Source organism: Phodopus roborovskii, unplaced genomic scaffold, assembly GCF_943737965.1.
Source record: "Phodopus roborovskii unplaced genomic scaffold, PHOROB, whole genome shotgun sequence".
NCBI classification, from domain to species: Eukaryota; Metazoa; Chordata; class Mammalia; order Rodentia; family Cricetidae; genus Phodopus; species Phodopus roborovskii.
Window position 1 is genome coordinate 41,343,058 of NW_026126517.1, and position 26,116 is coordinate 41,369,173.

Sequence of the window (26,116 nt, forward strand, 5' to 3'; positions counted from 1 at the left end):
CATATATGTAGTGACATCACTTAAGAGGTAGACAGTAGGATCAGAAGTTCATATTCATCCTCAACTACATAGCAAGTTTGTAACCAGCCTAGGCTACATGAGATGCCATCTTTAAAATAATAATAATAATAACAACTCTGGAAAACTAGAATGGCAAGAAAGTAAGGAGACCCATCCACTGGCTGCCCATGGACACAATGAACACAGGCCCATTATCTTTGGGGACAACAGGAAGCCTGCTCAAGAGCTATAGAGAAAACATGGGCTAGATCCTTAGAAACAGAGACCATCAGAACAGCAAGAAATTTTCAGGCCTATAATTCAGCACCCAGGAGTCTGGGGACAAGAAGATCTAGAGTTCAAGGCTATTCTGAACTAAATAGCAAGACCATGCCTCAAAAAGAAATGAAAAGACATGTTCTATTGGGCTGAGGGCACCATTCAGTGGCAGGGTACATGCTTAGGATGTGGGAGGACCTGGGATTGATCCCCACATTACTCAGCACACATGTAATAAATAAGTTGTCTGTCTTTTTTTTTCCAAGTAAGCTGAAAGTTTAAATACTTATTCTATGAGTGTTGCCTACTTGTGTGTCTGTGCACTGTGTCAATGGTTCTATTTCAGCTTGGGTCACAGATGCAATCACTGATGTGTGGCAGTACTTGATTATAAAGGAGCCAGCTAGATGGTCCAAATCCTCTGATTTTTAAAAACAAATACTGGGGCTGGGGAAACAGCTTAGCAATTATAAATAGCGTTTGCTTCTCTTGCAGAGGAACAGTGTTCAGTTCTAAGCATCCACATGTCTGTTCACAACCATATGTAACTCCAGTTCCAGGGGATTTGGCACACTCATCTGGCCTACATGGTGAAACATACACATATACACACAATTTTAAAAATATAAATGTGTCTGCAAAGTGCGGTGACACATGCCTTTAATCTCAGCACTCTGGAGGCAGAGGTAGGCAGCAGATCTCTTGAGTTTAAAGCCAGCCTGATCTACATAGAGAGCCTGTTTCAAAAACAAAATAAATAAATCATAGAGAGATAAAATAATCATTTTTTTTTAATTTTAGAAGAACGACCACCATGCCTTGTGACTTATACCGAGGTCTAAAGTCTAAAGTACTAACCTTTGAAATGCAGCACATTTTCCGTGATGCTGATGGCAGGGTTCTGTGAAAAGAGACCAGCAACACAAGAGACATTTTAATGTGGAGAAATTATGATAAAGCAGGGACTTCCTCCCCTCTTCCTAGAGACTGGCCTCCTACTCTGTGTCTCCCCATTAAGAGTGAGGGAATCTGTTCACATCTCTGCAGGTTTCTGGGTCTGCAGCCTCCTCCAAGGACTCTGAAAAGCTCTAACTCTGCAGAATGATCAGACTATGAATCAGTCCATTATGATGATGGCTAGGCAGGCAAGGGGCTATGTGAGGTAGATGGGGGAACAGACAGACTATGAGGCTGCATCACTGATCCAGTGGAACAGATGAGTCACTTCCTGTGAGAAAGAACAAGACTGAGAGAATGGACCTGCAGTTAAGGGTTATTTGAGTTGAGAAGAGAACAAACACAATGGGAGCAGGGTGGTTGGGAACACTTTCACCAAGGTGGGGAGCCTTGTATCGAAACAAAGAAGACAATTGCAACAGGGCTGGGCTCACAACAGAGTCAACACGAAACACACTGTTGTGGTTCTAACAGCCTCAGGCTCCACATTCCCTCAGCTTCCAACTGCAAAAGAGGATCAGGCTCAAAATGTTCCAGTTTCTCATTTACCCTCAGAAAGTGCTTAATGAACACCTTCTAAAGTAAAACTAAAGCTTTTTTCCAGTGGATAAAAAAGCCCATCTCCTACCAACAATTCAAGGTGGCTATGTGAGAGGTGGTTCTGTCCAAGTATCATAACTGATACATCTACTTTTCTACTCGATTCTCAGCTATTTGTACACTGTCACTCATAAAAGAAAACCACCAAGGCAAAGAGGAGCCTGGAGAGCGGGCACCAGATCAATGGGCACCTGCATGCTTTGTGCAGAACAAAGAGCAGCAAGAAAAAGGGGGCAGTGAAAGCTGAGTGAATGTCAAACCTTAGTGGTTTGACCTCCTGGGTAGAAGTAAAGACTTCACACAGCGGGGCTAGAGTCTGGGCAATCTCTGAGATGGGAGGACAGACAGAACTAAAGAACCTCATCCAAGACTGGACTACAGGCAGTTATGCACCAGGACACCAAGATACAACTTCCTGAGTGCATTCCTGTGCCCTGACCACTCTTCCAACTACCCTCAGTACCCAGTACTCCACATCTCCAGAAAATCTGAAGGCACAAGCTCAACAGTGGAGCGTAAGATCCCAGCTTACACCAGAGTATCTGCTCAGTACACATACCCCAAATACGGAGGACACATGATGACCCTGCCTTGACTTGTTGCAATTATGCAAGACCAACAACAACCTCTATCCTAATTTCAGACCCACTCCCAAGAATTCACTTGTAGGAACTGTGTTGGGGATTGGGACCCTCATCTTCTGGTATTGTGTTTCCAAAACAGAGAAGGAGAGAAAAGAAATATTTATCCCAGAAAAAAACTGGACTAAATGTGTAACCTCTTCCATTAAATATGGCAAGGATGACTGCATTCTCATGCAAACCACTGAAAAGTTGGGGGGCTACATTTCTGGGGTATGAGTATGGGGGTCATTAGTAAGAGAATCAGGCATGCTTTGCACTTTTTGTTTTATTTGAATTTTTCAGTGATAGAGACCAAACTCAGAGCACAGTGCATGCTGGATGGGGGGTGCTCTACTACTGAGCTATATTCCCAAGCCCAGGTTTCTATGTAAATATTATCATGGGAGGCTATATAGTTCTGGGATGCCTAAAAGGTAACTTTTCTACTAAGTCTTTCCTTATGTTCCACATTCCCAAATTCCCTTGGGTTGGGGGGAACCAAAAGAGTCTTAGGTGGCCTCATTTCTTCTCCTCAGGCAGACAGATATGTCTAAGCAAGGCTGACATACCAGGCCATACCCAAGCTAAGTAGGTGACTAAACATGTTTGTGAGCCAGAAGTTTCAGGTGCTAACTCAGCCAAAATAGAGCAGGTCCTGCCCAGCAGCATACTGTTCAACCTCTCCAAAGATGATGGTCATAAAAGAGTATCTTTCAGTTTACAAAAGTCTTATACAGGGCTTGGAGAATTGGCTCAGCAGTTAGGAGCACTAGCTCTTCCAGAGGACCCTGGTTCAATCCCCAGCACTCACATGGTGATTCACAACCATCTATAACTCCAGTCCCAGGGGATCTGATACCCTCTTCTGGCCTCCTCAAGAACTATGTATGCATGTGGTACATAGACATACACACTGAGAAAACACCATAAACCATATATAGCCAGGTATGGTGGCACACACCTTTAATCCCAGCACTCAGGAAGCACAGACAGGTGGATCTCTGGGAGTATGAGGCCAGCCTGGGTGATCTACAGAGTGAATTCCAGGACAGCCAGGACTACAACTACATAGTGAAACCCTATTTCAAAAAAAACAAATAAATAATAATTTAAAAGGCTTGTGTCAGAAACAGATTCAAAATTCAAAACAGGAAGAGAAAGAGAGAGAAAAGGAGACTCTGTAACAGTAATAATTTTAGAGCATGTAACTTACATATAAGAAGGCTGTTACTGGGTGCATGTAACTTTAATATTGTTGTAGCTACCTGGTACACTGAAACCTGTATCATGAGCTGATACATTTGCCTAAAGGTTTTTAAATGATATCAGCATAGCTACACTACAGAGGAGCTAGGCAGAGCTGCTCTATTGACTGGGTGGGTGGTTGATTTGTTGAGACAGGATTTGTCTATGTAGGCCTGGCTGTCCTGGAAGATCAAGCTGGCCTCAATCTCACAGAGATCAGATTGCCTCTGTCTCCCAAATGCTGGGATTAAAGATGTGTGCCACCACCCCCTGTTGCACTTACTTCTTCCAGGGATGGAAGAACTCTACTGAGACTACTTGAACATAAGTTATAAAATGTTCCTGATGGCCTTACTGTGTGAATCTGGGCTGTATCACCTTTTATAAGCCAAGTTTTAACTCCTCAAGAACTTCTCTTCTACTTTACTCACTGTTCAGGCAACTGGGGAGATAGGAAAGTAAAGTGAGTTTACTTCTAGTTAGCCTGACTGAAAGACTTCCATGGCATGTCACAATTTTGATGGATCTTCAGTTTTAATATAAAGGACAGTTTATAGGGGAGAAAGTACATTCCATGCCTCTGGGAGATTTTACATTCTGATCTTAAAGTCTAATGCCCTGCACCTTGTTGGGCTGCCATCATGTAAGTTCAAGTTCACTTAGCTATACAAACATACTCAAGGCAAAAGCCATATATATCTGAGTTTATCTGAGTTTCCAATTCCACTTCTACTTATTTACTGACTTCTTGAATTTTGTTGTTGTTCACCACCACCACCACCACTACCAACACACACACACACACACACACACACACACACACACACACACACAGGGTCTCATCACTGAGCCTTGAGTGGTCTAGAACTTGCTATGTAGACCATGTTGGCCCCAAAGAGTTTTTGATATTTTTGATTATTTTGTTTTTAACAGAAAGGCCAATTTTCACAAGGCAGCCCTTGTGCACTAAAAAAATGAATAAGCCTTTGCTTATGAGAGACACATGGGTAGAGAAAGTAGCAAAAGATCAGCTAGATCTTGGTTCATAACCTACTTTGATCACTTTTATTTGCCTCTCTCTTTCACCTTCAAATCCACAACCCTTCAACCATTCTAATTTTTAAAATAGTAAAGAATACTTGGGTGTAGTGGTGCAAGTCTTTAATCCCAGCACTCAGGAGGTGGAAGCAGGCTGATCTCTGTGAGTTTGAGGCCAGCCTAGTCTAGAGACCAAGTTCCTGGACAGCCAGGACTAAAAAGAAAAACCCAGTCTCAGAAAAAAGAAAAAGAAAAAAAGACTTCTCATGGGCTATAGTAAGGGTACTTAACAGCCAAGATCTGAGTTTCATCCCTAGAGCCCACATGGTACAAGGAGAAAACCAACTCCTTGGGTTATCTCCTGGCCTCCAAACATGTGCCCTGCACACACACACACACACACACACACACACACACACACACACACACACACACACACACTGGAGGGAGGGAAAGTTTAACAAGATTATTCTGAGAACTAGCTGGAAGGTCATACACAGAGCGCTGACGTTAGTCAGCGCTCACAACCTCACTGCTCTCTCCCTCCTCTTTCGGTTTTATGAGACAGGGTTTCTCTGTGGAGCCTTTGCTGTCCTGGAACTCATTCTGTAGATCAGGATGGCCTCCAGCTCGAAGAGATCCGCCTGCCTCTAACTCCTAGGTGCTGAGATTAAAGGTGTGTGCCCCTACTGCCTGGCTTCTTCCTCTTAAAACAGCTAAGTGTCCATGCCTGCAGGACATTGGTTTTCATGCCTCTCTTCCCCTCACCTCCAACAGCTTCTCTCCAGCATTCACCTTTGTTCCAACACATTTTTGAGTTATTGTTTAGTAGCTTCTCTGATCCTCTAGACTTGCCTTGCTGACAGCAGAGACCTGTTATTTGGCTCTAAATCCCTAAGCCCTCTCAAGGAAGTGAAAGCAAAGCAACACACCTATTTTCATAACCTCTGACACAGCACAGACAGCTCATGAGCTCTCTACTAAGTGAGCCTTTACACAAAGGGCTTCTCTTCTCACATCACTGATATTTAGTTTTGCCTGTGTGTGATGAGAACCTGTGTAGAAGAGTTAAGGTAGCAGGCCTGAAGCTGCAACAAGAAAGCAATTCTGCAGGAAGTCACAGAGGTGAGGACCCATACAGGTGGAATCTGAGACATGAACACCCAAAATGACTTGGTCCAGGCTCTCCAGATTTACTTCCACATCTTGAGAAGGTGTCCTGAATTTTTTACCAGCTACTGCTTTCCATGGAAAGATTTACCAATAACTCTACAACTCTCTGTGTAGTAATCCTACAATGTCACAAGGGTCATTTTTTTTTTCAGTGCCAGGAATAGAACCCAGGACCTTGAATATGCTGGGCAGGTACTTTACCACTGTATGACATCCCCAGTCCTTGCATGGCTTCTTATTTTAAAAATTTGCTGGGCAGTGGTGGTTTACACCTTTAATCCAGCATTTGGGAGGCTGATACAGGTGGATCTCTAAATTCGAGGCCAGCCTGGTGGGTTCCAGGATAGTTAAGGCTACACAGAGTAACCCTGTCTCAATAAAACCAAAAGCAAAGAAAAAACTTATGTGTATGTGTGTTTTGCCTGCATGTATGTGCATATGCACGATGTTCATTTCTAATGTCTGCAAAGGCCAGAAGTAGACATGGTACTGAACTTGGAACTGAAATCACAATTTGTGAGCTGCAGTGCAGGCTAATTTTATGTCAACTTGACACACGCTAGAATTATCTGAGAGGAGGGAGCCTCAACTGGGAAAAATGCCTCCATCAGATCAGCTGTAAGGCATTTTCTTGATTGATTGATGGGGAGGGCCCAGCCCATTGTGGATGGTGCCATCCCTGGGCTAGTGGTCCTGGATTCTATAAGAAAGCAGGCTAAGAAACCTGGGTGGAGCAAGTCAGTGAGCAGTACTCCTCGGTGGCCTCTGCATCAGTTCCTACCTACCGTATCCTGCCCTGGTTGAGTTCCTGTCCTGACTTCCTTCAGTAATAAGCAGCAATGCTGAAGTGTGAGCTAAATAGTAACTCTAACTAGGACAGCCACCATGTCAGTGCTGGGAATTTAGCCTGAGTCCTCTATAAAAGCAGTCAGTGCCCTTAACCACTAAGCCTCCAGCCTCCTTGTACAAGTTTTTGTTTGCTTGTTTGTTTGGTTTTTGTTTTGTTTGTTTTGGGGGGGGTTATTTTGAGACAGGGGTTCTCTATGAAGCCCTGACTGTCCTGGAATTCCCTTTATAGACCTCAAACTTAGATCCACCTGCCTCTGCTCCCCAAGTGCTGGGTCTTGTATGGCTGTTTGTTTGTTTGTTTGTTTGTTTGTAGACAGGGTTTCTCTGTCTGTATAGCTTTGGAGCCTGTCCTAGAACTAGCTCTGTAGACCAGGCTGGTCTCAAACTCACAAAGATTCACCTGCCTCTGTCTGCCTCTGCCTGCCGAGTGCTGGGACTAAAGGTGTGTGTCACCAATGCTCCTTTTTAACATAAAGGTTTCTGCTCAGGTGTTATCTCCTTGAGCTGTTCCTTGACTGCTGAGGCTACAGTAGTCCTCGTGAATTACAAGCTTCTTCAGGTTCTTCCTTCTAAGCTTACATCCCACCACCAGTTCCAAGAGGCAAAGAAGCACAAGATAGGTCATCCTCAGCTATGGAGCCAGTCCAAGGCTAGCCTGGTTTACATGTCATGTCACCCTGTGTAAAAGAAGGAGAATGTCCTTGTAACTTCATATCTATCCCATTATAATCCATATGGCAGATGCAAAGAGCTCCCAACACACACACACACACACACACACACACACACACACACAAACACACACACACACACACACACACACACACACACACACACACACACACACACACAAACACACACACACACACACAAAGTGCTGGATGCAAACATAGGCCCTTGCTGTATGGTACCAGCAAGCCCCTGAGTAATTTTCAAAATACAGATCTGAGGGAGTCAACCTTCTGCTCAAAACTCTTCAATAGTTCCCATTGCTCTCACAAAGAAATTCAAGTTCCTTGCCATGACAACAAGACTTTACATGACCTACATTTTTAAACCTTCCAATCCCCTTTCCCTCTTTTCCTTACAACACCCCACACATACTAATGTCCTTTCTGTTCCCCCAGAACCCTCCAAGTCCTAGGCCTGTCTTTAAGTCTGTGCATTTGTTAGGCTGTTGTACCTCTGTCTTCTTCCTCCCCACCCCCCCCCCAGGTTGTACTGATTTATCTACTTTTATGCATGACAAGGGGGAATCAACCCCATGGCTTTGCAAGCATTCAAAGAACACTCTTCCTCTGAGCTACGAACCCGGTCCTATTCCATGCCTCCTGCATAACTAATTTTATCCTCCCAATTTTTCTTGGCTCAAACATCATTTCCTCCATGAAGCCTTCCCTGACTGCTTTATTTAAAAATTTCAGCATTCTGTATTTTCTCCATAGCACTTATCCAAAGTTTTACTTTGTAAGCTGTACCCTGTCCATTCACCTCAACCTGAAGATACCACATTTATATCACCTGTTTCCACCAAATACCTAGTACATAGCCTCCTTGTACCCGAATCAATCAAATGACCAAGTTTGCCACTTTGTTTTGAAATTATGAGCAGTTTAGAGTTTCTGAATTTTACTGTGAAATATTTCAAGCAATTAACCAAACACTGAAAATTATAACAGACATTGCCATCCATAACTAATATCCATTGGCATTCTGCTTTATTTGTGGATTAAAAAGAAACAAAACAGACACTGGTGCAGTTGTAATTACTTAACTACATCTTCAACCCAACCAGACCCAGACATTGCCAAATTTATTTTTATCAATTAATATTCACACTAACTATATTAGAAATGACTCACTGAGGGCCGGCAAAACAACAAAAAAGTGTCTCATTTTGGCCAGAATAAAATCTCAGTGAGCAAAGAAGCTTTCAGCCAAGTCTGATTGCACAAGTTTGGGCCCGTAGACCCAAATGATTGAAGGAGAGAGCTGACTATGCAAGTTGTCCTCTGATCTCCAAATGTGTACTGTGTCTCAAACTTACACACACACACACATACACACACACATTTTTTTTCCTCTTAATTTGAGACAAGGTCTCACTATGTAGCTCTAGCTAAACTGGAACTTGCTATGTGGGCAAGGCTGACCTCAGACTCACAGATATGCACCTGCCTCTGCCCCCCCAAATTCTGGAATTAAAGGTGTGTGCCACCAGAGCCATCCCCTCCCTCAAAAATGTTTAATGTCTCTCTCCCAAACATTCACAGCATCAGCTGCTAATGTCAGATACTTTCTGTATTTTCCAATCTCATGTGAAAAAAATACCATCCCATCATACAGCCCCTGATTATTACTGAAATTAGGCATCACTTCAGGGTTCCTGGCCATTCTTTAACCTGCTTTTATTATCTGCTCTTTTTTCTGCTAGAGAATACATCTGTTTTCTTACTCTGCTCTTTAGACAAGATGCTCGTCATTTGCCAGGGTATTTTCAGCAAGTATCTCCTTACTCACCAAGCTTTTCCTTCAGGGTTTACATGTTTTCTTTCTTAGGATGGTCTTCCGTGTCTAATACTACAATCTCCCTGGTTCTCTTCAGCAGCTGCACTTTACACAGTTCATTAACCCACTTGAAGATAATTTTTATGAATGACACAGATAGGAATCTTTTTCCCATTTGGATTAATAGTTCTCCTAATCCAATTTTCTGAATGGTTCATTCTTTTCCAAGTAATGTGTAAAGCCATCTTGACCACAAGATGAGGTTTCATATGTGGACTGGTCTGCTAATAGATGACATTCTGCTTTACTGCTCTATGTGTCTGTTTAAGATTAGTACCACAATCATATAACCTCACCTGCTTGGGTGGCACAATAGGACTTACAAATTACTTCTTTTTTTTCTTTTTTGGTTTTTAATTTTTCAAGACAGGGTTTTTCTGTGTAACAGCTCTGGCTGTCCTGGAACTCAATTTGTAAACAAGACTGGCCTTGAACTCACAGAGATCCACCTGCCTCTGCCTCCCCCATGCTGGGAATAAAGGTGTGCACCACCATGGCCCTGGTTACAAATCACTTTTAAACCCAATTCAAACATCACAAGGGCCCTCCCTGTGAATTAGATATTATTCACACTTATGCAAAAGAAGAGAATGAGGCTAGCAAATGGAAGGGGCCTAATCTCACACTTTCAATGATTTCTCATCAGACACTGACAAAAATGGTGTCTTTCAAACTGAGCTATGTATTCTGTCCACATACAACTGAAACCTTGTTAAATAAACACATGCTTTAACAACTCTGGTGGGGAGACAGACCTGCCCATTAATGCTGCCCTTCAACTGAAGCACTATTCTGAAGTCACTATTCCCCTGTTGCCTCTTTGCCACCACTCTACTCAAGCACAATGTCACTGTACACAAAAGCACTGGGTTCTAAACCAGATGGTGGTGGTGCTCACCTTTAATCCCAGCACTCTGGAGGCAGAGGCAAGCAGATCTCAGTGAGTTGGAGGCCAGCCTGGTCTACAGTTAGTTCCAGGACAGCCAGGGCTGTTACACAGAGAAACTGTGTCTGGAAAACAAACAAACAAACAAAAACAAAAGCAGTGGGTTCTAAACAGTCACAAACTCTGCAATTCCAGAGACTGCTGTGACAACTGGACTGTGATACTATGTCCTAGGAGGGAAGGGGCAGAACTGATCACTCCCAGCACACACACTAGAATGTAGTTTTCAACCCTTTGAAATTCACTCATCAGCTGTAGGACATGCTGTAAGAGGCAAAGAGGTATTAGCTGCCCAAGAGCCCAGAACCTACCTTAAGGACTAACAAGAGTGGGTATCCTTAAATGGCCCATGCTGAGCAAATGAATTGCTTCATCTTGAGCCAAACCCTGAGCTAGAGCTCATTTCAACACATCTTCAGTAGATTAACTGAAAACAAACAAACAAGCTGCTCCTGACAGCCACTAAATCCACAGCTAGACCAGGCTATTCTCTTACTGGACATTACTATCTCACAGAATAACAACTTCTGAAAAGAATACTCTGAAACCTTAACAAAGTAAGGCAAAGCCTAATGCATAATACTGTCTAAACACAAAAACTTGGTCACATCACCACCAAAAAAATAGCAGACACCGTCCTCTGTTGGCCCAAGTGAACGATATTTCTCAAGAGTTTACTTCTTGTGTTGATCTCCCCTCATTTTTTTTTTCCAGATCTGCCCACAACATCTAAGCTATAGTGAGCTCCCTCTTCCATCTGCATTCCCAATGCTGAAATCCTAAAATCAGTTTTAACACCCTCTGAATCTGAAGAGAATAGTTACAATGAACTTGGCTTTATCTACAGGTGGGCTCTCCGGAAAGTTCTCCCAGCAACAAGTAGACAGCAAGCCACCTCATTCTGGAAGTCATCTCCAACCCAATCAAAGAGGCAACGAATTCCTCTAATGCCAGGGGCCTGTTTCAACACCAACCCACAACACGACCAACAGACATACTCATGAGTAGACATTTCTGTTTGTGTAATATGCTTCCTTGTAGATGGAATACCCTGGGAAAGTTGCCTGTGCCCTGGGAAAAATGGAGCTTGTCTGACTCATCTCCATACATCTGTAGTATCTTGCACACAGTATTGACTGTTTTAAGAAATAATTAATTGGTGCCTCAGAAGGAAGATAAAACCTCCATGTGGGGTGAGAAACTTATTCTTCCCAAAATTTCTTAAGAGGGGCTTTGTTCTCCAAAAGAAAATTTCACCTTTTCCTATCCATTCACAGATTTCACTGTTAACATATTTCAAACATGTGTCTCTGGACATAGTGATGCATGACGAATGCCTTTAATCCCAGCACTCAGGAGGCAGAGGCTAGTGGATCTCTTTGAGTTCAAGACCAGCCTGGTCTACATGAGTTCCAAGTCAGCCAGAACTATGTAGCAAGACTGTCTCCAAAATAAACATATATTTTTTTAAAATTAAATTTTTTTCTATTTTAGCAAAGAATCCTGTGGCAAAGAGAAAAATTATTCATCCTATTATAGAAAAGCATAGTTCAGGTTGGTTTAACACGTTAAATGGCACACCACGTAATATTACTGATTACTCAGACATTCTGGTCAATATTCATCGCTTACAAGGGAAAACAATTTACATTCCAGAAGCAAAGATTAGACTCAACTGAACACCCAGTACCTAGACTCTGAAAGAAAATATGCCAGCTGGATTGATGAATCCACACAAGTGTCTAATTCTGAGAAGAGGCGGTCGGTGAAAGGAAGGACGTTAGAATACCATGGATGTCAAGGAGACTAGGGTTAAGTATGACTGTAGAAAGAACATTCCAGACCCAAACCACTAGCTCCATGAAGACCAGAATACTGGATGATCTGGTTAAAGACAGGGAAGTTCCCAGGGATTTGATCTGCTCGCATTAATAGGCAAATGAGATGAAAATTATGCTTAATGTAACAAGACCATTTCTTTACGCAAAGCTGAGGTCACAGCCTACAAGATGGAAATCATTTCCTTGGGGTAGGGGTGTAGATTTCCATCACTGAACGGTTGGGGGGATTGGCCTCCCCCACCACAGCTCAGCGGCGGGCCTGGAGAACGTCAGTGGGCCGCCCTGAATGGACCTCAGAGGCCGGTGCTGACGTCCAGTCACGGCCCAAGAGGCCACTGTCACGCCGCACCTCAGACCCACGGAGCTCATCCCATGTCTCAGAGGTCCTCGGACAACCCGCGAGCTGCCGGCCATGCCCCCAGGACCTGGCTGCGGCTCCCGAGAGGGCCTGCCAGAAACAAAGGGGAAGCCGGGGCCACGCGCGGAACCCCCGACGGCACCTGCAGCCCAGGAGGAGACCGGACACCGCACTCGTGGCTCCCACTGGCGCACTGCAGGAGCGCACACAACCAAGACCGGCGGCGGGTACCAGGGGCCGCGATCCCGCGCGCAGCCCACAGCCTGGCCTTTACCTGCACGTCACTCAGCTCCACGCGCAGATACAGCTCACGGTGTCGCTGAGCCCAGTAGACGTGCGGCGTCAGCACCTGAGTCTCCATGGCCCACGCAGTCGGAGGAGCGGGGAGGCTCGGCTTGCTGCGCCTCGTTACTTTGACCTGTGAGCCGCTGGAGCTGGCCGAACGCAGGCCGCAAACCTCCACGCTCCGCAGCCCGCAGCCTGGCTGTCTCGAGATGCCCCACGCTCGCGGCCCGCGCTTGCGCAGTGAAGACGGGGGAGGGGCGGAGGCGGTGCGAGCCCAGGGTGCGGGCGCGGGGCGGGACTGAAGGGGGGGGCGCGAGAGGCCATGACACGTGATCCGCGGCGGGCGCTGCGGCCTTGGGATCTGAGGCTTCGTGGCTCTGTGCTTACCGCCTAAGGCCCTTCAGGAAAGGCCCTTACACAAGAGCGTGAAAGTGAGAGGCTCTAATCTACAAATGAAAGGGCGGATCGGCGTAGGAAGAGGCTTATGTGCAGGAAACCCTTCCAAGTTATTACAGGTGCACTCCCTCTCTGAGCTTCAAAGCCACACACAGACAGTACAGACCCCTGGGTCTTAATGAAACAAACACTTGTCAGCAATGTTTGATGTGTTGCTGGCCACTAGTCACAAGATGCTGTTAAACGCTCAGAAAGTGGCTAGCAAGACTAAGGAACTGATTTCTTTCTTTCCTCTTTTCTTTCTTTTACTTACTAGTTGATATAGTTATTTATAACAAAAGGCTATTCTGTTTGTTGGGCAGTGAACAGGAAGCCTGGGACCAGGCTTGGTGTCAGAAGTAGGCAGATCTTCGTACCTAGAGCTACATAGTAAGACTACCTGGGGGGGTGGGGGGAGAAAAAAGCCTGAACTAAAAACAACACCAATGGATGTCTTGAATGTCTCATCTGCATCCAAAATCAACAAAAACATAATGGAAAACATTCCCCACCCCCCATCTCCTGTGTGTGAGTATGTGTATCCAAATACACATGTGTAGGCTAGAGGACAAGCCCTGTGACATTTCTCAAGAATGTCCACGTTGTCTTTGTTTTCAGGCAGGGTCTCTTCTAACCCAAACTCTCTTCCAAACTCTGTAGAGGAGGAGTGCTGTAAACTTTTGATCCTCCTGCTTCCAGGGTGGGATTACATGCTGCACATTTTTGAGACAGGCTCTCTCATTGATTCAGGGCTTGCCAAGTAGGCTAGACTGGCTCATTAGCTAGTCCCAAGGATCTACCTGTCTCGGCATCCACCTTGCCAGGGTCTTAAAGGTACTGAGGATTAAGCTCAGGTCCTAGTGCTTGTGTGGCAAGCATTTTGCCTGTTGAACTGTCATCTCCCCAGCCCTCCATCTGTTGCCACAGAAATGCTGCTTTCCCAGCTGAGCTGTGTTCCCAGGAAGCATTTAGCTCAGTGAGTGCATAACACAAAACATACAGAAGTTAATATGCAAATGTGCTGAACTCACAAAGGTAGGAGGTCAGAACAGAACCCAGAACCGTGGATATGTGATGTTACACCCTTGAGAGCCCAAGTGTGGAGGGGAGGAGAAATGGCCAGAATCAGCAATGTGCGCAGGACAGTGGGAACACAGGGAGGGTACAGGTGCAAAAGTGGAGGGATCTGGGGAATGAAGGAGAGAGGTAGAAAAGTGCAAAGATTAGATTAGGCAACTCTTTGTTTGCTTCATAGAAGTACTTTGGTTGCATCCCACAGACATACAGGAGCCAAGAAAGTTTATTCAACTACATGGCCATAAAATGCATACCCAGAGAGGCGACCTCTCTCTGCCAAGGAACTGGTAGTTGGCAAACTAGTTGGCAGTTGATTGAATCTGCCAGGTAGAAGATAAGGACAGCAGTAATCCTGTGAGCTTTGAACTTTAAAATTAAGGTATTGGAGCTGGTCAGCATGCCTTTAATCCCAGCACTGGTGTGTGTGTGTGTGTGTGTGTGTGTGTGTGTGTGTGTGTGTGTGTGTGTAGCCCAGCCTGGCTGTCATGGAACTCCATCTGTAGTTCAGGCTGGCCTCTGACTCAGAGATCCACTTCTAGAGGCATGAATTACTATGTCACAAGGTAACTGGTTAGTTTAACAAACACTGATGAGCAGTTTTACAGTTTCAATAAGTTTACATTTACTGGAAATGTTTGGAAATCCTACTGCTCCATATTTTTTTGGTATTTTCAATAAGTTTGGCATTTTTGAAAACTGAAACTTATTTGCTGACCACTTCCTATAAGATGAAAGTTACTGAAACATGAAATGCATTTTGTTTTAGCTAGTTTGTAAGCTAGGATGAATGGAAGGCACAGAGTCATCCTGGGTTGGCCACCACTGGTGTACTATAACATAACCTCTGGGCCAGAATTTCTGTGTCCATCAGATAAGACACTTGGATTTATTGCTCTTCAATTTTTTTCCTCCTCCTCTCTGTCTTATTATCATCTTCCTCCCTCCGATTTCTTCATCTACATCTCAGCAGAGCTGAAGCTCAACCCTAAGGACCCATGTACACATGAGACAGGCACTCTGCTGCAACCCCAGCTCCCTGCAGTATAGTTATCTGTGTCTAGTTTCTTGCTTGTTTTGTTTTTTTGTTTGTTTGTTTTGGGGCATGGTTGTTTTGTTTTTTCTTTTGTTTTTGCAAAGAAGCATAGCTGTTATGGACCCATCTCTCCAGGGAATTCAATAGAGAAAGACAGACAGCTTAGTAGAGAGGATTGTAACTTGGTTGGTAAAGGTTTTGCCTAGCATGCACAAAGCCCTGAATTTGACCCCTAGCACCACATAAATCAGGAATAGTAGTGAACACTTGTTGGCAATTGGGATGTCCAGAGTCATCCTTGGCTACATACTAAGTTCAAGGCCAATCTGAGCAAACAAACGAATATAGATAAAGAAAATAGAGGAGAGAGTACCATCCAGAGTAGCTATGAAATGCAAGGAGGTGGGGTAGAGTGAGGGGAATATGAAGGCAGTGACAAGCTGAGGAGGGGTGGGGCGAAGGGTTTGTGATAAAGTCAGTCAAATGAAAAAGAAACAAGACTGGGTGTCCTCTAGACACAGCCACCTCATCCCTGTTTGGCCTAGGGCCATGTCTCTCTTCTCAGAGATCAGTCATTACCCCACAGGAAGCTTTTATTTTGTCCTTGACACTGATGAAGGCTAAGCCAAGGCCTAAACCTAGTTTCCTGCTGTTGGCAAGAGATCCTGACTGGCCTTGATGTTCACCTTTTTACAGACTCTTCTGATGCTTAAAGGACTTTAAGAAAGAGCTGGTGAAGATGGGGATGTGGCTTGGTAGAACACCTGCCCAGCATACACAAAGCCCTCAGTTGGATCCCCAGAACCATATAACCCAGGCCTAGTGACCACAATGTAATCCTAGCACTTGGGTGGGTGGAGACAAGAGGATCACAGTTTAAGGTCAGCCGGGCATTGGTGGCCCTCGCCTTTGATCCCAGCCCTTGAAGAGGCAGGCAGATCTCTGAGTTCAAAGCCAGCCTGTATTGAGGTTTAATAAAGATCAGGAAAAACAGATAGGCCGAATAGATGTTTATTCAGGGAGAAATAACTTACAACATAGACAGATGAACACCAGCAGGTTCCTGGTCCCAAGGATGCCTGATGTTCTCCTGTCCCTGTACTGCATGCAAGAGAGCTCCCCACCTCACCCCCCCCCAGCCTCTTCCTCAGACTCAGTTCCCCCCAGGTAAAATCCTCCCCTGTCCCCGCCCCCAATGGATGTGGTCTGTGCCACAGGTACAGATAAAGTGAATATCTCACTACAATTCTCCTTTTAGTCTAAAGAAAAGATTTAGGCTTGAAACAAAACTATATACAAAACAGTGAATAACAAGTGTGCTCAAAGAAAAGGAAAATCAAGAACATACAAACTTAAGACCTACATGTCTAGTCCTAGGGTGAAGGCAAAACAGGGTTTACAATAGAGTTGTCCTAGGCTGGGAAAACTTAAGTCTAGTACCTAATATGTCTAACTAGGAAGAGAGAATAATAGTTGTGATAATTTAATCTTAAACCTCATCAAAGACCTGAGAAGGAAAATAACAATACTACTGTTGGCAGGAAGTGCGGATGGGCAACTTCCACATGGTGCAGTGAGGACAGAAACAGCAGGCTACCTGAACAGTCATCCAAGGTCACACAGTAGCATTGGTACAGCCAGTTTTGGCTAAGGCCAAGAGTACCTAACAGACCACAACAAAGGCAGGGAGGTAGAAAGGCTGTCTTACTTTGACTTGGCAGGGTTCAGCAGTCTTCTAAGTTTGTCTCCTGCAAGCACACAGGACCACAGGTCCAAATCAGTGGTCGAGGTAGGGGCAGTTCTTTGCCCAAGAGGCCATTAGCCAAAGCAAGGATGGACTCCAGAAGGAGCAACAACAGTGTCCATCATTATATTTTCGGGAAAGTGCATGGTACTGTCAGGAGCAATAATGTCTCATGTCAATGGAGTACTAATATTAAAACAGTTAAATGCCATGTTCTGTAGGTCTAGGAAGTGTTTGAAGATTAAGCATCTATGTCTGACTAATCTCATAGGTATAGGAAACATGGGTGAAGACAATCTATAATACTCAGGAACCTTGCTATAAGACTGATTGAAACTTCACTGAGTGAAGCAGGGACAAATATCTAAGCAATATAACTATGCACATAAATCCCTAAAACAGTGGTAGAGTAGAAATGTCTAGACCAGAGGTAGAACTATAAAGTGCAGCTTGATAAAAATACCCTAAATTGTATCAAAATACTAAATGTCTTGAACATAAGTAAAAGTATACATACATAAAATATGGTAAGGATAATGTACATAAAACATCATAAATGGAAGGATTTTACACAGTATTGCAAAATATAATATGCAATTCTTCCAGGAAGGGAATATAAACTTAAATTTACATAGGTTACCATATAAGAATCTATAACAATGTAAGCTATATAATACTAATATCTCACTATTACTAAAGTAATTCACAAGAAGATAGGCTAATCTACCTATATCCCATCTAAAAGCATACCTTTCCCAATCTTACCCTACCCCTGTCTAAAAGAGATACCCGAGTCTAAGCATCAACTCCCATACCCAACCCTAAATAACTAAAACCAACCCTAAGATAAGATTACTTAATGCTGAAATGGGATGATGATTGCTCCATGGGATCCTGTAGGAAGAAAATTTTTAGCAATAAAATTTCAGGACAGGACTAGCTGTGACATATGTAGCTAGTCTCTGTGTGGCAGAAAGTGCTTGACTGGAGTTCTATCTGAAACTCTGGCCAGGGTGTAATAAGAAGGTGCACCCTTATGGCTAGCTAGTCAGGAGTTGTCTTGAGCAAAACAGTCTCAAACCGGTTTTATGGTGATGTTTGTAGTCCAGATGCATCAGGTTGAGTTAAGTGGAAATGTCGAAGTGGGGCCCCATCTTCTTTCCAGAGAGTTCAAAGATTGTTGTTAGGAATTGTTATTATTTCTTGTGGAAAACTTAAACATCAACATCAATGTAAAATTTTAAAGTTTTAAGGTATGCATATAGGGAAAGGCAACAATAAGCATTAAAATGTATATGAGAAAATTGGGATTTTTTGTCCACAGGTGCAAAGTGAATATCTCACTACAAGCCTGGTCTATAGGGCAAGTTCCAGGATAGCACATTCCAAAGCAATACAGAGAAACCCTGTCTTGAAAAATAAAACAACAAAAAAAGGAGTTCAAGGGCACATTTGGAATTTGAGACTAGCCTGGGATGCATGAGACCATGAAGTAAAAAAAGGAAGGTCTGAGGGAGCTGCTGAATCCAGCCATTTGGGGTCTCACTCATGCATGAACTATCTAACCAGGTATCCATAACCAAAAGTAGGGTTGTCTGTCTAAACCACCAAGGGATAGAAATTGTCTGGATTAACTTCAGTATCTAATGGGGAACAATCAGATCACATACCTACAACTACCCAGCTGTGCCAGAGGGGTGACTGTAGCACCCATGCTACAATCTGTTCCACTAATTGGGTGAAGGCCTAGAGATGGAAATAAAAGACAAGACATTGGGTCATTCGTGCAGCTGGAATGATGAATGCCAAATGCCATTTATTGAGGAGACTGAGTGGGTTATATACTGACTTATAGCACAGTGGAAAACAATCAAGGGTCAAGCGTGCACATTCTCAGACTTAGTTCCTCTCCCAGCAGATGTGTGTTAGCAAATCAAGAAGAGTACCAAGAACTACTCTGGTGCAAGATATTCCAGCCAACAGCTTCAGGCTTGATCAAGGTGCCTGGGGAGGGGTCCATGCAGGGTCCTACAGGTGAGTACTGCAACCAGTCTTTACCAGAAAGATCAGTTTATCAATTATAGTTCAAAGGAAATCATAGAGCTGTCACCACCTGACTACAGGACTCCGTCCATACCAGCCTTGCATGTAGGGTGTGACCTTTTCCTTATATTCTCTCCTTCCCACCTGATAATTCTGGTTCGCTTAGCTGCTTATATGATTGCCAAACAGAGACAGTTAGCAAATATTTGTGCATAAATAGTGCAGCAGCAGTAGGAGTAAAATACAGACTAAAAGGCATGTATCTGTTTGCATATCTTAAAACATTAGTAAGTACATACATGAAAGTATTCAGTTTGGGGTGAGAAGGAAACTGAATGCCTGATGGACTAGGAAGGAGGAAAAATTTCACCATGTACTTTTTTTTCCCTTTGATTTTTCAAAACAGGGTTTCTCTGCATAGCCTTAACTGTCCTGAAACTCGATCAGTAAACCAGGGTGGCCTTAAACTCATAGAAATCCACCTGCCTCTGCCTCCCAAGTGCCAGGGTTAAAGGCATGTGCCATCAACACCCAGATACCATATACCTTTTTGTACCTTAAAGCTGGTGTGTGTGTGTGTGTGTGTGTGTGTGTGTGTGTGTGTGTACATGTTCATATAGGTAGGTATATGTAAGGGAGAATGTGGCAGATATATGTGAGTTGTGTTCCCATTTGTGTGGAGGCTAAAAGTTAACATATATGTGTCCTCAACCACTCTCCACCTTATCTTTTGAAACAAGGTCTCTCACTGAATCTGGAGCTCATTGCTCTGACTATGTTGACTGGTCAATAAGCTCCAGTGATCTGCCCACATCCACTAGCTCAGTACCCAGTTTACAGATGTGTGCCACTGCACCTGGCTTTTGCAGGTACCAGAAGTCCAATCTCAGGTATACATATTTGTACAGCAGGCACTTTAAAATTGAGCCATCTCCCAGGCTTCCTCAATTTTTTTTAAATATATGACAGTGTTACCTATTCAAAAACTTAACTATAAAGAGAAAAGCAGGAGAAAAACCCATGTTTTGTTACTGAAGTTTGGTGCATGCTATGTCCCTAGTAGCCACTGTTTCCTGTAAATGCCAGCTCTCAGTGTGCGCGTTATCTGCTTATGATCATTTCCCCCAATAGTGCCCTGCTTTGGCATCTTAAAATATTTAATATGATGTCTTTCAGAGAGGAGATACTTAAAACATGCTTGTTGAAGATTACTGGCAGATAAAAAGAAAAAAAATGTTGATGATAATAGTACCCAGTGCTAGAAAAGCTTCGGTGAAATTGGCACACCCATGCTTAATGTAACTATGGGAAATCTAAATTTGCAGAGTCATTTTGCAAAGAAACATTGCAATATATATTGAGGAAAACAGAATATCTGTACTGTTACCTTTTGTGGATTTTAGTCTAAATAAATAATTTCAAGGAAGAAAGATGTACTAATGTCTGTAAACACCATATAAGGTTAAGGAAAAAAAATACCAATCCAGTTGTAGTACTGTATCCTAGCAGAAAGCCATAGCTGGGAAAGTAGCAAATTCAAAACTAGCAACACTGAAAGTGTTTATGGCTTGTTGAAAAATTTAATGCTATTGACGTTGTACAGAGGCAAGACACTAGGAAGTAACTTTTGGTTTGTTTTTCTTTCTGTATAACTGTGACACATAACTTTACTGTCCACTTGACACAATCCAGAATTGCTGGGAAAGAGAGTCCCAATGAGGAATTGTCTGGATTGTGTTAGACTGGATTGTGGGATTTTTTCTAATGGAGTTAAGTGATGTGGGAAGACCCACCCTGAATTTGGGCAGCACCCTCGTGGGCTGGGCCCTGGACAGTGTGAACGGGATAGAGCCAACTGAGTACCGCATGCATGCATCCAATCTCTCTCTGCTCTTGACTTGGCTGTGATAGGACAGGCTGTGTCAATTTCCTGTGCTACATCAGGCTGCAACCTGGAATTGGGAGCTAAACCCTTTCTCTCCTAAGTAGCCTTTGTCAGAATATTTTATCACAGCAATGGGAAAGGAAACTAGAACCAGAGGGTTTGCTCCTTCCCAATTTGGAGAGCTAGTAAGAGGCAGCTGTTGTTCCTTTGGAGTTGTAATGGTGGGACCCAAGAGCAGAGATGGCAAATTCTCCTTTTATTAAATTCAACTTCATGTGTAAGACAAAATATCTGAAAGGGCAAAAAAGTCCAAGAGTAAACACTGTTCCATTGAGAACAGAGTCAGAGAGGCCAACCCATCCCCAGACAAGGAACTTTGAAATAAACATGTTTAGCTATGAAATGGGAAGGGGTTAACCCTACTTCTATAGTCAACTTCTCAGGGAGCTCAAATGGCAGGTGAAAATTTACCAATATAATGTACATGGCACAGGATTTACCTATGATTGACCAAATTTATGCTTTCTGTTGCTACATGAGTGAGTCATGTAAGTCCAGGTTGAGTTGAGCTATAGAAAAACTAAGAAATTTAAATGCATGTGGCTTGAAAACATTTCTCTGCTCACATATAACATGCAAATACAAAACAATAGGCAGGTTAGCAGCTTATTGATATGTCTTTTAATTATGTCTGGAAGGTATGTTTAGACTCAAGTCAAATTAGGAGACTGACTCTTGTTGCTAGAAAGATTGCATGCAGGCCTAATAGCATGCCTCTCGGTTCCCAATGTTTTATATTGCATTGTCCTTGGTCGGGTTCTACATCTAGGAAGAGATCAGTATAGTATGTGTGTGTTCATGTGACTGTGTATGCAACATGTGTGTGTTTAGTGTGTATGCACATGTTAGTGTATGCATGTGAAAGCCAGAGATAGACATCAGGCCTCTTCCTCAATTGCGTTCCACCAAATTAATTAACAGTTAATTAATTTTCAGACAGAATCTCCCAGTGAACCTGGGAGTAGCCAAGGGATCCTCCTACCTCTGTCTCCCCAATTCTGGGACTACATTTGTGTGCTGCCAAAGCATGGCTTTTTTAATATAGATACATGGGATCAAACTCAGGTCACCAGGCTTGCATAGCGACCACTTTACCAACTAACTTAATTCCACAGCTCCTGATATCATTGTACATTGTTGGTTAATTTTGGGAGTTCTACCAGAAAACTGCCAATAAGTGGCTTTGTGTCTTTAAGCAGATCACTTTCCTTTTGTGGGAAATAATGAAGCAAATATCAGGGCTAGAGATATGGTTTAATGGTAGTATGCTTGTCAGGCATGCGTGAGGCCTCTCATTCAATCTCCAGAACCAAAATAAAACAGAAAACAAGAAGTAAGCAGAATAATCTCTTAAATCATTTCCAATTCCTTGATTCTGTGAGTTTTGGTTTTAGATAGATGATAAATCAAGACAATAATCAGATAAATAGATAATAAGCAGTAGGTAGGTAGGCAGATAATAGATGAATGATAGAAGATATATATATGATATTGATATATATATATATATATGAAGATAGAATACACACACACACACACGTGCAGGATCCAGAAGGGTCTTCCAAGGAGGATGGTTTAGGCTCTAGGACTGGCTTTGTGATTTCCACCTTCTCAAAGGAAAAGTTTTTACTGTATCACTCACATCACTCTCATTAATAAATCAGAAGACACATGGAATACCCATTGTGCACAAACATTTCTAATTCTCTCAGTGTATTATTTCACTCAGTGATGTCCATCTGAATGGTGTTACTGTTCTCATTTTACAGTTGAGGGAGAGAAAACCGAGAAAGGGTTGACATCACTGTTATAGGGAGAACATGGATGTGAAGCCTGTAGTGAGATATCCACCCTGCCTGCACCTGTTGCATTGACCATGCCCATTGGAGCATGGGCACAGGTTTGGACGTGACCTGTGGGAGGCTAGGTCTGAGGTCCCGGACCCCAGCTCACTCTCTTGGTTCTGGTCTGGTTTCAGAGAGCAGCCTGGGTGTGGATCCTTGGAGGGGGAACTTGCAGGTCATTGACTTCTCATGTAAGTGACTTCTCCCAGAATAAAATATATAACCCATATTTTATCCTCATCCCGTGTATCATAATTTGTGCATCATTAGAAGCCAGGTCTGCTTCACTACAGGAGTCTGGTTCCTTAATCTTGGTCACTGGTAGAGGCCCAGAATGAAAAGTTGTCAAGTCGAGACGATAGACTTAATCAAACAGGCACTGGCTCCAGGATGAGGCCCATATCCCACAGGAAGAGCTCTCAATTCTGACCACTCACATCTTCCCGCTAGGTGGTGCTTTACTTCAGTCTGCACAGGGTTGGACCTGTACCAGCCCTGTTGTACTATCTTTAAAGTTTTTTTTTTTTTTTTAGGAGATTTTTTTTTTTTTATGTGTATGAGTTTATCTGCATGTATGTATACGTACTATGTGAGTCCCTGGTGCCCATGGAGGCCAGGAGAGGGCATTAGAGTCCCTGGAACTAGAGTTACAGGAGCCATTGTAACCCAACACAGGTCCTCTGCAAAAGCATTAAGTGTTCATAACTGCTGAGCCACCTCTTCAGCCCCCATTCCCTGCTGTGCTCTCATTCATGCCTCATGTTCTTGGTAACTTGTCTTTTCCTGTTCAGTGCCAAGATTTCAGGGGCACAAAGCCAGCTAAGCTTTGTCAACACACGTAACAAGACTTGGCAATGCCAATAGACAAAACAATGAGATACTTTTAGACTTGGCCTCTCACATGTTTGGATGAAGGGTGCACAAAGGTATCAGGCATCTTCTCAGGGTTCTGGTTTGTTTTGGGCTTTTTGTTTTGTTTTGTTGTTGTTGTTTTGAAACAGGGTTTCTCTTTGTAGCCCTGGCTGTCCTGTAAATCAGTTTGTAGAGCAGGCCAGCTTCACCTAGATCCATCTGCCTCTGCCTCCTGAGTGCTTCCACTAAAGGTGTGGGCCACCATGCCCAGTACTTCTTGGGGTTCCTGACCTGCACACTGAAACAAAAGTGAGATGTGAGCTATGGGATACCCCATCCCTGAAGAGCCGATTCTAGACTGCATTAAATGCTTTTCATATTTGTGGCAAGGGAGAAAGAAAGCCACATAAGTCATAGGAAACTGCGGGGGGGGGGGGGGGGGAGAGGGTGGTATCTTGTGAGTAGTTTCCCAGGGGAAACTGCCAGGAACTCCCTACAAACCTCCTACCCTCTCTACTAAGACCCAGATAAGCTTTGGCTAGGCCCTTTGCTCTGTAGCTGTGTGGGTGCAAGTGATGTTGCCAAGATGTTGTATTAGGAGACAATGCCCTACAGCTTCCATAGAATTTGAGGGTTGTTTGCATGCCTAAGCACCTTGCTTTGGGGAGAGGAAGAGGACCATGAGACAGGGTCCCACTCTGCAGCACACTTTTCTGGTCTAACGTTCACTATATAAACCAGGCTGGCTTTCATCACTGTAGCCTCATATCCACAGCCGTCTTCCTGTCAAGATTCCCAACTGTTGAGCTTCAGGTGAAAGCCACCACACCCTGCTGCTAAGCACACTTTCCACCACTGAGCTACATTCCTAGCCAAGTAAGGGTTTGTTTGTTCCTGTTAACCATGGTATAGAAGAGAGAAAATAAATTGAAAACTAAAAACTCTTGAGTTTAACTCTCACTTAAGTCACTCACACAGGTCTTGAACTTAGAATCCTCCTGCCTCAACTTTCTGAATACTGGGGTTGCCAGCCTGTAGTACCAGGCCTGTCTTCTAATTTACTATGAGGATGCAAACTGCACAAAAGTCAGGAAATTTGTCCCTTTCCCTCCCTTTTTTGCAGGTCCAGGATTGAGAATAGTATCTGCACATAATAGAGACTCCATGTGTGTGAATGAAGTACAAGATATCTCATAGTATTTTGATAATGAATTGGGTGTGTAGTTAAAGTCTTAAAACTGCTCAGAGGTCAGAAATTTTCTAAGGGATACTTAGAGAAAACCACTGTCCTTTCTTTCAGGGAGATCAACATCAAAAAACTTGAGTGGAGACTCATTTAACCTTACAGTGGGTCAGTAACATTGTGCTATTGTGGATCATTAGTGCTATTACAGTAATCCCAATGACACACAACTCCCACACACAATAGTAACAGAAATGGGGGTGAGGGTGGAGTAGGGGGTGGTGGTTTAGCCTCTCCTCTGATCTGGTCTCCTCCTACTACTTTACCAGCTGTCCTTAAACTACTTCCACCCCTTTCCCTTAGCTAATGTAGTGTAGATTAGGAAAGAAATTGTTGGTCAAGGGATCTGTCTCTGACTATAACAGTTACCCTTGGGCCTTATTTCTCCCTTTCTAATGTAACAGTGTTATAGACATTGTTCTCTTTTCATTGCAACTAAGTGACATGTTGTTGTACCTATTTTACAGGGTAGATCCTGGCTTAAAAAAAAAAAAAAAGACTGGATGGTCTATTGAAGATCTTTTACATTAAAGACAAATTAAATTTCTCTATCCAAATTCAGGTTTTCCCCCACCATTACTGTGTATTGCTGATGTCTCCAAAGCTATAGCCTCTCTGTCTTTGCCATCTCAAAAAGGCAGGAATTTTTGCTTTTGGGCTTCCCGCTTTAATGTAAGTGGGGGAGGGGGCAGGCAGGCAGGACATGCTATGTAGAGGCTGGATAACAGTCTGAAGGAGCCCGTTTTCTTCTTCTGAAATCTTGTGGGTCCCAGAGACTGAACTCAGGTCTCCAGAGTTGGTAAGAAGTGCCTGTACCTGCTCAGCCATCTCTTCAGCCCGTGAACAGAGAGTTTATCTACTTTGAGTAGACAATATAGATAATATTAACTGTGAGGTGGGGTGAACGCTTGTTGATTCCTCTTGAGATTTTCTGTTTAGATTTTCCCTCCAGTCAGGCATTCTACTTGGCGCACCTCCTCCAAGCGCTCGGTGGCGCTGTTGGGCTCCGTCGCGCGCAGTGGTTAGAGTCATCCATCCTTCTTGGTCCGGCCGCCAGCCTCCCCCGCCCCCGTCGGAGGGCGGGGCTCCAGGAACCGGAAGTTCCGAGGCCTCTGCCGCCGTCTCAGTCGCCTCCGCC

General features: G+C 43.6%; 1 protein-coding gene across 1 annotated transcript in view; it reads right to left on the bottom strand.

Moving 5' to 3' along the window:
* The window catches only part of Hacd3 (3-hydroxyacyl-CoA dehydratase 3), a 29,947-nt gene extending 16,935 nt beyond the window's left edge, over window positions 1–13,012 (bottom strand). Inside the window, exons 1-2 of the mRNA XM_051197769.1 lie at window positions 12,752–13,012; window positions 1,138–1,180 (exon numbers count right to left, since the gene is read on the bottom strand). Coding sequence (XP_051053726.1) covers window positions 1,138–1,180; window positions 12,752–12,838 — 130 coding nt within the window. The 5' untranslated portion in view covers window positions 12,839–13,012. The remainder of the gene's footprint in view (window positions 1–1,137; window positions 1,181–12,751) is intronic.
* Between the last annotated feature and the right edge of the window lie 13,104 nt (window positions 13,013–26,116).